At 50.7% G+C, this 12475-nt stretch overlaps 1 protein-coding gene across 4 annotated transcripts in view; it reads left to right on the top strand.

The window, feature by feature from the left end:
• Positions 1-707: 707 nt before the first annotated feature.
• Positions 708-12475, top strand: part of THEMIS2 (thymocyte selection associated family member 2) — a 36089-nt gene continuing 24321 nt past the window's right edge. For 3 of the 4 annotated variants that reach the window (XM_077898897.1, XM_077898896.1, XM_077898899.1), the window contains exons 1-3: positions 708-853; positions 2992-3132; positions 7518-7928. In XM_077898897.1, coding sequence (XP_077755023.1) covers positions 760-853; positions 2992-3132; positions 7518-7928 — 646 coding nt within the window. In that variant the 5' untranslated portion in view covers positions 708-759. Of the gene's footprint in view, positions 854-1718; positions 1995-2991; positions 3133-7517; positions 7929-12475 lie in introns of those variants that run through there. The other variant, XM_077898898.1, reaches the window with a different exon arrangement.

Genomic DNA, 12475 nt, shown 5'->3' with positions numbered 1-12475 from the left:
CTGCCCCTCTCTCTCTGTGTCTCTCATGAATAAATAAACTTTTTTTTTTTTTTTAAGTCAGTGATTTGTTTGAAGCTGAATACCGGGATCCCTGGGTGGCACAGCGGTTTGGCGCCTGCCTTTGGCCCAGGGCGCGATCCTGGAGACCCGGGATCGAATCCCACGTCGGGCTCCCGGCGCATGGAGCCTGCTTCTCCCTCTGCCTGTGTCTCTGCCTCTCTCTCTCTCTCTGTGACTATCATAAATTAAAAAAAAAAAAAAAATTAAAGTTAGATACCACTCAGCGGGCGCTCGCCTGTGATTTCTCTTTAGCCCAAGGAAGAAGTTTTAACTAGAAATGTCCAGAAGGCACGAGCATCCCGGAAAGGGTGAGCTCCCCAGCGCTGCGGGGCCGCCAGGTCCTTCCCGCGCCGACGCCGGGGCGGGGCTGTTTTCCCGGAGACCCAGAGCGGCGCGAGGCCGCGGACTCGGGGCAGGCGGGGGGCGGCCGGGGCCTCCCCGTCGTCCCCATCAGCGCCCCGCCCACCGCGCGGTGCGCCACCGACCAGCCGGGAGGGCCGTGGGGACCGGCCTTCGCGCGGTCGGAGCCTCCAGGCGCGGGGCCGACCGAGACCCCCCCCGGCCGAGGCGGGAAGCGGGCGCCCGCGGGTTCCCACGCCTCGCGGCGGGCGGCTCCGCCCACGTGGCCGCGGGGCGGGGCTGCGGGCTCGGCGCCGGGAACGCGGCCACTCGCTCGGCGTCGGGGGAGCCGCGAGGACCATGGAGCCGGTGTCGCTGCACAGCTTCGTTTGCACCCTGGACCTCGCCTCCCTCCCGCGTGTGCTGCGGGTCTGCTCGGGGGTGTACTTCCAGGGTGAGTGAGGCGCTGTCGCTGGGGCCGCTCGGCGTCTCTGCGCCTCGGCTCCTGCTTCCGTGGATGCCCCGCGGGGCGACGACGAGCAGTGAGCTCAGACCCTCGGCGGGCGAACCGGGCCGGGCGCAGGTGGAAGCGCGCTGCGCCCCGAGGGCGGCCTGGCGGTGGGGAGGCTCGTGCCAGCCCCCCCCCCCCGACCTGCGCGCCTCCTCTCAGCCCTCCCAGCCCACCTGCGCCCTCGGCTCCGCTCCCCGTGCGTCAGCTCTGGAGTTGGGCCTCCCTGCCCTCTGCTCCGGCGCACCTGCCCGGCCTGCCCACCTGGTTCCCAGGGATGCGCGCACAGCGGGGGCTGAAGGGACGAGAAGGGAGCGACTGACAGGCGGCAGAGGGAGCAGAAGCTGCTAAGAGGGTGAGGGAGGAACTGTGGCGAGGCGACAGCGGGGATGCTGGAGGGAAAGGAAACTTGGGGACTGGGTGGAGGGGGCGAGGCTCCTTCCTTCGAAAGCGAACGAAGGCAGGGATGCCCTGTGGCCTCCGTTCCCTTGCTCGGCCACAGCAGCCTCCAGTGTTCCGAGATTCCAAGGGGGGGGGGGGCAGTCCTAGACCAAGGGGCAGACTCGAGAAGAGCCATCCAGGAGCCACCACTGACTAGGGTTTGCAGGTCCACTTGGGAACGTGGAAGATGCTGGTTCAAATGCTGACCCCCCCCCCCAGGGGGGCTCCCTGCAGGCCTCTGCTGTTTGTTCTACTGCCCACATCCCCTAACCGCTGTGTGTCACAATGGCTGCTTCCTCATTTTGCCTGAACCCAGGCATGGGAAGTGGTGAGGTGGGGGTGGGTGCGCAGAGGGGTGAGTGATGGGGCAGGTGGGCGGGCCCCACCCTCCGAAGCCCTAGTGTGCTGAGGTGTCCCAGCTATACAGACACACACCCTGGGCTGGAGTCCCAGTTCTGGCCCCTTTGACCTGGTAATCTGGGGACCCCACCCAGCCTCAGCCCGGAGCAGCTCATTATTTAGGAAAGGGACCCGGTCATCCCTCGGAGGGCAGTCACGGCGCAGTGTGGTGCCCCAGCGGCTAGTCCCGCCAGCCCTGGGGACCACCCCCTGCAACTGGAGACAGAGCTGCAGTTTATGAGCCTGGGTGCGTTTTCCTGGGATAAGGGGTAGGATTTTCAGCAGCTTCTCAGGGCTGTTGTGAAATGCAGTAGGTCAGGTGGCCTCAAGGCTGACCTGTGTGTGCAGTCGTGTCCCTCGTTAGCAGACGGAGCCTGTACCCCCTGTGGGAGAGATCTCTACTGAGCGCCTTCTATGCCCTGGACATTGCTTTAAACACTTTAAAATAGTTAAGTGGGGCTGCTGTGCTTGATGGTGGCACCCAGAACCCGCCTACGGGGCCCACTCTGTCAGTGGCCCTCCATTTTCTCCTGTGCTCCTTTTTTAAAAAATTAAATTAAATTAAATTAAATTTTAAAGATTTTATTTATTTATTCATGAGACACACACACACAGAGAGAGAGAGAGAGAGGCAGAGACACAGGCAGAGGGAGAAGCAGGCTCCACGCAGGGAGCCCAACGCGGGACTCAATCCTGGGTCTCCAGGATCACACCCTGGGCTGAAGGCAGGCGCTAAACCGCTGAGCCACCCGGGCTGCCCTGTGTTCCCTTTAAAGACAATTCATCTGAAGAAGAAAAGACAGTTTACACCCTATGGGGGTGTCAGGCTGTGTGTGACCTCCAGGCAGGCACCGACCGTCTCAGGGCCTGGCAGTGTAGCTGTACCTTGGGCCTTCTGGCCTAACTCACTCAGGACTTCAGCACATGCTTAGACGCGGCCTGTGCAGCTGCAGTGATGCTGGGACGACCAGCCCTGCCTATGAGCTCAGTCGGGGAGGCACGGGGATGTGGAGGAGGCCAGAGAAGTTATCGCAGAGGGGTAGCCAGCACTAAGAGCAGGCAAAGGCAGGGTGCACGCTGCCTGAGTACAGCTGAACGAGGGCCACGTGGTGGGGAGACAGGGAAGCCACTCCAGGCAGCAGGAGCATGTGCAAAGGTGAGGCAAAGCACAGCCTGTTGGGGAACAGGGCACGGGCCACCCGGCACTTGGCTCTTGCTGCACAAGGAAACTGGTCTCTCTGCAGGCTCCATCTACGAGATCGCTGGGAACGAGTGCTGCCTCTCCACGGGGGACCTGATCAAGGTCACCCAGGTTCGCCTCCAGAAGGTGGTCTGCGAGAACCCAGGAACCGGCCAGACCATGGAAATCACCCCCGACTTCCATGGTAAGGAAGGCAGCTGTGTCTCCTCCCAAGTGGCCCCTTCCGGGCACACCAGTGGGCTCGCCCGCCCCAGCAGGCACTCCCACCCCTCTAGGTTGGCGCATGCGCTCTCACATCCATCGCTGCCCTGCTCTAAGGCCTGGGGTGTCCTCTGAGCGGTCCGACAATGCCCTTAGCCTGGGGTGGCTGCACCCTCTCCATACCATCTCTCTGATCACATCTGCCTCTCAGCTGGGGCTCTTTCCTTTGTTCCAGGTCTTTGTCCATCTGCCTGTCTCTGTGTTTGCTCATACATTTGCTCACCAAACATTTGTTGACACTTGTGTGCCAGGCCCTTGCTAGGGGGGTTTGGGGAGTGGGGCTCAGGATGAACCGGGTGCAGCCCTCCCAGCCGGGGCCTTCCAGGATGGCAGTGAGAGGGCGACAACAGTCGACACATAGTTTAGAGAGGGTTCCTGGCAGGGGGGGTAGCCTGCCTCAGGCATCTGTGCAGGCTTCCTGGAGGAGGTGACACCTGAGCTGGAAGAATTCCCAGAGGCAGTAACTCCAGGGAGGAGCATGTGCATATCTGGTGCTCCAGAAAGGACATAGCTCAGTTACGGCAGGAGGTGAGTAGCATGGTGGCCCATGGGCCGGGACACTGAAGTCGACAGTCTGGATGGGAATCCTAGCTCTGGCAGCTACTAGTCTTATCTTGGCCAGTTCCTGGCACCCCTCTGTGCCTCAGTTTACTCCTCTGTAATAATCAGGCTTGATGTGAGCATTGAGTGAGTTGCCATGCATGAAGTGCTTAGCACAGGGCATGGCACAGAGCAGGTGTACTCTGAGCGCTCATTCTACATATGATTTACTGTGATTGCCTGAATGGGATAGGCGAGGCCTTGGGTTCCAGGTGAGAGGCAAGTGGTGGCAGGCAGACTGCAAGTAGGGCTTTGTGGGGCATTGGCACATTTTGATCTTTGCGAGCACTGTGGAGCCAGTGACGGTTTTAAATATGGAAGTGGTGTGCTTTATTTTGTATTTTTGAGGATTTTTTCTTTTTATTCTGAAATATGTTCAAGTTACAGAAGACTTGCTAGAACTACCGTACACCCTTTATCCAGATGTACCAATTGTTTCCCAGTTCACCAACACAAGGACATATATTACTATGTATGTCTATGTATTTTTTTCCTGAACCATTTGAGAATGTACTGCAGACATGATAACCCTTTACAACTAAATATTACTCCTTATATTTACTATTATTCCTCAGTACAAGGACATTTATTCATAAAAGTATAGTTCAATGATCAAATTCGATATAATACTACTGCCTAACATAGTTTATTCAAATGTCAACAACTGCCCTAATAATTGTCCTTTATAGCTGTTTTCCCCTTGATCCAGAAGACAATCTCAGATCACATATTGATTTTTCTTTTTCAATAGGAATTTCCTTCTCCTTTTCACTTATTTTCTTAGAGTGTGTGTGTGCGAGGTGGGGGGAGGGTGGGAGGAGGAGAGGGAGAGAGAATCTTGAGCAGACTCCATGCCCGGTGCAGAGCATGACATGGGGCTTGATCTCATGACCCTAAGATCATGACCTGAGGTGAAATCAAGTCGGACTCTTTTTTTTTTTTCCCCTCAAGTTGGACTCTTAACCAAGTGAGCCACCCAGGTATCCACTTTTTTTTTTTTTAAAGTAGGCTCCACACCCAGTGTGAAGCCCAGTGCAGGGCTTGAACTCACAATCCTGCGATGAAGACCTGAACTGAAATCAAGAGTTGGACACTTGACTGAGCCACCCAGATGCCCCCAGATCACATCTGCATTTCTTTTTTTTTTCTTTTTCTTTTTATAATAAATTTATTTTTTATTGGTGTTCAATTTGCCAACATACAGAATAACACCCAGTGCTCATCCTGTCAAGTGCCCAAGTGCCCACCTCAGTGCCCATCACCCATTCACCCCCACCCCCAGCCCTCCTCCCCTTCCACCACCCCTAGTTCGTTTCCCAGAGTTAGGAGTTTTTATGTTCTGTCTCCCTTTCTGATATTTCCCACACATTTCTTCTCCCTTCCCTTATATTCCCTTTCACTATTATTTATATTCCCCAAATGAATGACAACATATAATGTTTGTCTTTCTCCGATTGACTCATTTCATTCAGCATAATGCCCTCCAGTTCCATCCACGTTGAAGCAAATGGTGGGTATTTGTCGTTTCTAATGGCTGAGTAATATTCCATTGTATACATAAACCACATCTTCTTTATCCATTCATCTTTCGATGGACACCGAGGCTCCTTCCACAGTTTGGCTATTGTGGACATTGCTGCTAGAAACATCGGGGTGCAGGTGTCCCGGCATTTCATTGTATCTGTATCTTTGGGGTAAATCCCCAACAGTGCAATTGCTGGGTCATAGGGCAGATCTATTTTTAACTCTCTGAGAAACCTCCACACAGTTCTTCAGAGTGGCTGCACCAGTTCACATTCCCACCAACAGTGTAAGAGGGTTCCCTTTTCTCCTCATCCTCTCCAACATTTGTGGTTTCCTGCCTTGTTAATTTTCCCCATTCTCACTGGTGTGAGGTGGTATCTCATTGTGGTTTTGATTTGTATTTCCCTGATGGCAAGTGATGCAGAGCATTTTCTCATGTGCATGTTGGCCATGTCTATGTCTTCCTCTGTGAGATTTCTCTTCATGTCTTTTGCCCATTTCATGATTGGATTGTTTGTTTCTTTGGTGTCGAGTTTAATAATGACAGCCTGAGGAAGAAAAACCTATGTTTAATTGGGGTTCCCGAGGGCGCCGAAAGGGCCAGAGGGCCAGAATATGTATTTGAACAAATCATAGCTGAAAACTTTCCTAATCTGGGAAGGGAAACAGGCATTCAGATCCAAGAAATAGAGAGATCCCCCTGCTAAAATCAATAAAAACCGTTCAACACCTCGACATTTAATAGTTAAGCTTGCAAATTCTAAAGATAAAGAGAAGATCCTTAAAGCAGCAGGAGACAAGATATCCCTGACTTTTATGGGGAGGAGTATTAGGGTAACAGCAGGCCTCTCCACAGAGACCTGGCAGGCCAGAAAGGGCTGGCAGGATATATTCAGGGTCCTAAATGAGAAGAACATGCAACCAAGAATACTTTACCCAGCAAGGCTCTCATTCAAAATGGAAGGAGAGGGGATCCCTGGGTGGCGCAGCGGTTTGGCGCCTGCCTTTGGCCCAGGGCGCGATCCTGGAGACCCGGGATCGAATCCCACGTCGGGCTCCCGGTGCATGGAGCCTGCTTCTCCCTCTGCCTGTGTCTCTGCCTCTCTCTCTCTCTGTGTGTGACTATCATAAATAAATAAAAGTTTAAAAACAAAACAAAACAAAACAAAAAAAACCAAAATGGAAGGAGAGATAAAGAGCTTCCAAGACAGGCAGGAACTGAAAGAATATGTGACCTCCAAACCAGCTCTGCAAGAAATTTTAAGGGGGACTCTTAAAATTCCCCTTTAAGAAGAAGTTCAGTGGAATAATCCACAAAAACAAGGACTGAATAGATATCATGATGACACTAAACTCATATCTTTCAACAGTAACTCTGAACGTGAACGGGCTTAATGACCCCATGAAAAGAAGCAGGGTTTCAGACTGGATAAAAAAGCAGGACCCATCTATTTGCTGTCCACATCTGGATTTCTTAATCTCCTTCAGGATGGCATAATTCTGTAGCCTTTGTCTTGACATCAACTTTTTGAAGAGTCTAGACTGGTACTTTTGGAGAATGTCCTTCAGTGTGGGTGTAGTGTGATGTGGCCTTGATTAGACTTGTGTGGGGCATTTTGGAGCAGGAAAACTCTGGAAGCAATGTTATGTCTGGATGTGGGGTGTTTAGGGCCAGTACAGTGGCAGGAGAAGAGCGGATGGGGACAGGGGAAAGAGGTGGGTGAAGAACAAGTTGGGCCACCAGAACTGGCAGACAGGATGAAGGGGGGGTAGTGAGGTCATTTGGCTAGGAGCTCCTGGGTTTCTAGTTTGAGAGAGAAGGAAAATGGCACTGCCCCAGCATGGGGTGATAGGTGTCGGATGTACGGGATTGGAGCAGTGGTGAGGAGTATGGAAGCAAAGTTGGAGGTAGGTGCGGTTCAGGATGTAGGCAAATGTCATTGTCAGTGTGTCTTTTGGGAAACACACTGCTGTTCTGTCCTTGGCAACCATCCCTCAGTGTTCTTGCCTGTCCGCGCGAGGAGGAACTTGTCCCTCAGCCCTGCAGCCTGGATGTCTAGATGCTTGGGGCCTGTCTCCAGGGAATTCTGATTGGGTTCTCTGTGGCAGACGGGACCTGGTATACGTGGCTCTGAACCCTGCAAAGGCCTGTCCTGCCTTGACACCCTTTGCTGTGCCCCACAGGCTACTTCAGCCCCCTCACTGGCCGTCAGAGCTATGGGACCCTGGAGGAGCTGCTCTCTGCTGCAACCCAGTGCTCCAAGACGCTGCCCATTTGCTTCATGTCGACCCACAGAATCACCACAGAGGCCAGAGTGGTGCCTGAGGACCAGCCCCTTAAACTCGAGGCTGTGGAGACACACCATGGGACCTACCGTGCCCGCTGTGTACTAGACACTGAAACACATCCGTTCATTCTGCACCTGCCTCTGTCTCAGAAGGGGCCCTTCTGGGAGTGGAAGCCCGGTGCCCCTCGGCCCCTGCTCAAGGCCCTGCAGGACCCAGCACTGAGCAACCTCCTCTTCACCTGCCCGACCCTCCCCTGGCGTACCCTGATCTTGAGGCCCCAGTATGAGGTCCAAGCCATCATGCACAGTGAGTTGCCTGGGCAGGTTGGTGGGGTGAGAGGGGGGCCCTGGGAAGCAGCACAGATGGAAGGTACCAGGTGGCTTACTCAGTACATTACAATATAACAGAATAAAGACTCCTAAATAGTGGGAAGTTTGGTATAAAAGGAGACAGGAAAATGAGGGGACTTAACTGTGAGGTCCTACATAGCAATTTTATAAAATCAGGCAAAAGTTGGGATTGTGAACTGGCTAGCAACTAGGACAAAACAACAGTTACAAAGTAAAACCCTCCTGTCTGGGTGATGAGGGCACCGGGTGAATCCTTAGCTGTTTCACGGGCTATTTCTTAGGACAGGCTGGAAGCAGCGTGCAGAACAGGGCTGGTGAAACAGGCAGACCTGGCCAGGTTTGGCCACTTGGAGGCCCAGTCAGAGCAGAGGCAGAGGAACAGGTGCCCTGGGGCCTCTTCCCTGGAGGGTAGAGTTTGAGGTTCAGCTCCCTGGCAGTTACCTGGGGAGCAGCTGGTCATGGCTGCTGGTGGGCTATGGTGGGAATTCCTTATCCTGATTTTTAAGAATCTTTGAAAACTACTTTATTATGGAAAAATTCAAACAAATACAAGCACAGACTAGGATAACAAACCTCTGGACCCCATCACCTGACATCATAATTATTAACTCATGACCTATCTATCCCATTTCATCTCTTCCCCACCTGCCAGATTATTTCAAAACAAACCCCAGGTATCCTATCATTTCTCATACAAAGACTTCAGTGTCTCTCTTTTAAAAATATATTTTTTTAAACAGACACACAATACCATCATCACACCAAAAAGAATTAACAGTAACTCCTAATACTACTACTTGGTGTTTGAATTTCCTCTATTGTCTTATAAATTGTTTTTTTTTTTTTTTAAGATTTTATTTATTTATTCATGAAAGACACACAGAGAGAGAGAGGCAGAGATGCAGGCAGAGGGAGAAGCAGGCTCCATGCAGGGAGCCTGACATGGGACTTGATCCCGGGTCTCCAGGATCACACCCTGGGCCAAAGGCAGGTGCTAAACCACTGAGCCACCCAGGGATCCCCCACATAAATTGTTTTACCGTTTATTCACAGCAGGATCCAGATAAGATCCACACATTGCTGTTGATTGTTAGGCTTAAATCTGTTAATCTATAGATTCACCTTTCTTATTTTTCTTATACTTAATCTGTTGAAAGGCCTAGGCCATTTGTCCTGTGGGCTCTCTCCCGTTTTGGATTTTCTTGCTGGCATCCTTGTGCTGGTGCCAGCATGCCTCTGTCCCCTGTATTTCCTGTTGTGTTGGGCCCAAGGCCACCCCAGGTTTGATGACCCGCTGGGAGGCCTCATGGGACTTCACATATGGTTGTACTCACAGCCATGATTTATTATAGCAAAAGGAAGGAGAGTCCTCTTCTGGTGGAATCACATAGGACTTGGCGAATCCCTCTAGCACTGAACTATGACAACACATGTAGGTGTTGTCTATCAAGGAAGCTCACGGACTCAGTGCCCAAGGTTTTTCTCAGGGGCTGGTCACATACTACCCTACCCTCTGCTTAGCACATACCAAAATTCCGGACTTCCAGACAGAGAGCAGGTGTTCAGCATCACCGATTGTTTTGTACAGTCTAAGGACAGGAAACCGCCCCCACCAGTTAGAAGACGGTGGGAACACGTGCTACACCATGTTCTCAGATGCCAGCCAAGGACCAAATTTGCAGGCAAGCTTTCCTCAGGCCAACTGTTAGCTCTTTTCTGTCCATCTGTAAACAGGCACTTAGAGTTTTGACCAGACACACGAGGCAGTTCTCACTGCTGCATGAGGTGTGGGGCAGGGAGTCCCCACCTGGCTCTATGTCTGTCACCAACCTAACTTGCAGCGCCAACCTTGCCATGTGATGTAGTCAAATACAATGGATGGGCCAGCATTTGTAATGTGAGTGTCTGTTGCTGATCCTTACCTGATCCATGATATCCTTAGGAACCGAGATAGTGATTTTAATCCTATTGTCCCTCATTCGTCTATTAGGAAACTACTATAAAAAGCCCCTATGCCCCTTTGGTTAGTTTGTACAAGAAATATGGGACATTGGGCAGCCCGGGTGGCTCAGCAGTTTAGCGCCGGCTTCGGCCTGGGGCATGATCCTGGGGACCCGGTATCGAGTCCCAAGTCAGGCTCCCTGTGTGGAGCCTGCTTCTCCTTCTGCCTGCATCTCTCTCTCATTAATAAATAAATAAAATTAAAAAAAAAAAAAGAAACACGGGACATTGTGTTTATATATGTCGAGGTTCCAGGATACCATTCTACCTCCACTCTGGCAGACCTGGCCAGGTCCTGTTTCATGAGCAGTGCTCTGCACACTGCCTCTAGCCTGCATGGAGGGACACCCTAAGAAATGACCTATACTTTACTAGTTTAACAACTTATTTATTTATTGAGAGAGAATGTGCATAGGGGAGAGGCAGAGGGAGAGGGAGAGGATCTCAAGCAGACTCCATGCTGAGTGCAGAGTCCTGCTCGGGGCTTGATTTCACATCCCTGAGATCATGAGCTGAAACCATGAGTTGGACATTTAATCGACTGAGCCACCCAGACACCTGTTTACTAGCTTTTAAAATGGATTGGCTCCCTAGCATTCTTCAAGGATGATTATTTAAGTTTTTTTTTTTTTTAATCATCATTATGAACTCACAGATGAAATATTTTCAGTGTTCCAATCCACTGGAATTATTATTGATGCTCACACATCTCAGCTTTGACCTATGGGAGCCTTTTCAATTTGGCTCCTGAATCCTTGTGACACACCTGCATGGTCTCGAATAGATTTTTCTTACTTTCTGGTGTAAGATGTTCCAGACCATTGCACATTTCCTCTCTAGGAAGTTTTCTCTTTCCCAGGGAGCCCTGGAATCCTGTGGGAAATAGTAGTAAGAGACCACAGTCTGGGGAACAAAGGCTTTTTTTTTTTTTTTTTTTGAACAAAGGCTTTTGATGGTGGGTTGGGCTTGGGGGCTGTCCTGGATAATGAGGCAGTTCAGGTAATCCATTAAGTGCTTTGAAGAAAAAAGCCAGAACAGTATAATGAACTCCCCATGCCCATCTCCCAGCTTCAACCAGCTATTAGCTCACCTGGCACAGAGCAAAAATCCCAACACTGTGACCTGAGGCAAGTCACATTGAGCCTCAGTGTCCTCATCTATAAAACGAGGATATTCCTTGCTCCATCTTCTGTGTGATATGGCTCAAACACAGCGGAGCCACCTCTTGAATTTATAAACCAGGAACTAATCGATGCCAAGAAAGGAAACAAGTTGCCAAGGTCATCAATCAGTGTTTTTCTTTTTCTTAAAGATTCATGCATCTATTTTATTTTTTTTTATTTTATTTTTTTATTTATTTTTAAAGATTTTATTTATTTATTCATGAGAGACACAGAGAGAGGCAGAGAGAGAAGCAGGCTCCATGCAGGAGCCTGATGCAGGACTCGATCCCGTGACTCTAGGATCACGCCCTGGACCAAAGGCAGGTGCTAAACCGCTGAGCCACCCAGGGATTCCCCCATGCATCTATTTTAGAGAGAGAGAGCAAGCGCACAAGCAGGAGGGGCAAAGAGGGAAGCAGAGAGAATCCCAAGCAGCCTCTGCTCTGAGTGCAGAGCCCATATACAGGGCTTGATCGCAAGACCCTGAGGATCATGACCTGAGCCAAAACCAAGAGTCATTTCATTGCCCTGTGAAGAGTCGGACGCTAAACTGAATGTGCCACTCAGGAGCCCCAACCAGTGTTTTCCTTAATTTTTTTTTTGGGGGGGGAGAGCATGCATGAATGGGGAGGTGGGGCAGAGAGAAAGAGAGAGAATCTTTATTTTTTTATTCATGAGAGACACAGAGAGAGAGGGAAACAGAGGCAGAGACGCAGGCAGAGGGAGAAGCAGGCTCCATGCAGGGAGCCTGACGTGGGACTCGATCCTGGGTCTCCAGGATCACACCCTGGGCTGCAGGAGGTGCTAAACCGCTGCACCACTGGGGCTGCCAAGAGAGAGAATCTGAAGCAGACTCTATAGTCACAGAGGAACCAGACTCAGGGCTCGATCTCACGACACTGAGATCATAACCAGAGCGAAATCAAGAGTCGGACATTTAACCAACTGAGCCACCCAGGTGCCCCTCTTGATGTGGTTTTATACTTAAAATGCAGAAAGGATCTGGAAAGGTAGCTTACAAAATTACGTTCAAAATTTAAAAATGTAAACAGTGGTTGAACTAATTGGATATCTGATGCTATTAATGAATTATCAAATCATCATTATCTAGATGTGGTAATGGCATTGTGGTTTTTAACTACTCCTTTTAGAGATACAGTGAAAGATCAAGATGGCATGATGTGATTTTTCTAATTAAAAATAATCAGTGGTGGAGGACAGACAGGGTATAAGTGAAAGAAGATGGGCTGTGCATTAAATGTTGAAGCTGGTGACAGGGGGTTCACTATACTATTCTACTTTTATAAATCTTTAACAATTTTTTTAAAGATTTTATTTA

This window comes from Canis aureus, chromosome 5 (genome assembly GCF_053574225.1).
Source record: "Canis aureus isolate CA01 chromosome 5, VMU_Caureus_v.1.0, whole genome shotgun sequence".
In the NCBI taxonomy this organism is placed as follows: Eukaryota; Metazoa; Chordata; class Mammalia; order Carnivora; family Canidae; genus Canis; species Canis aureus.
The sequence above is the reverse complement of the archived record's forward strand: the minus strand, read 5'-3'. Positions and strand labels throughout refer to the sequence as shown.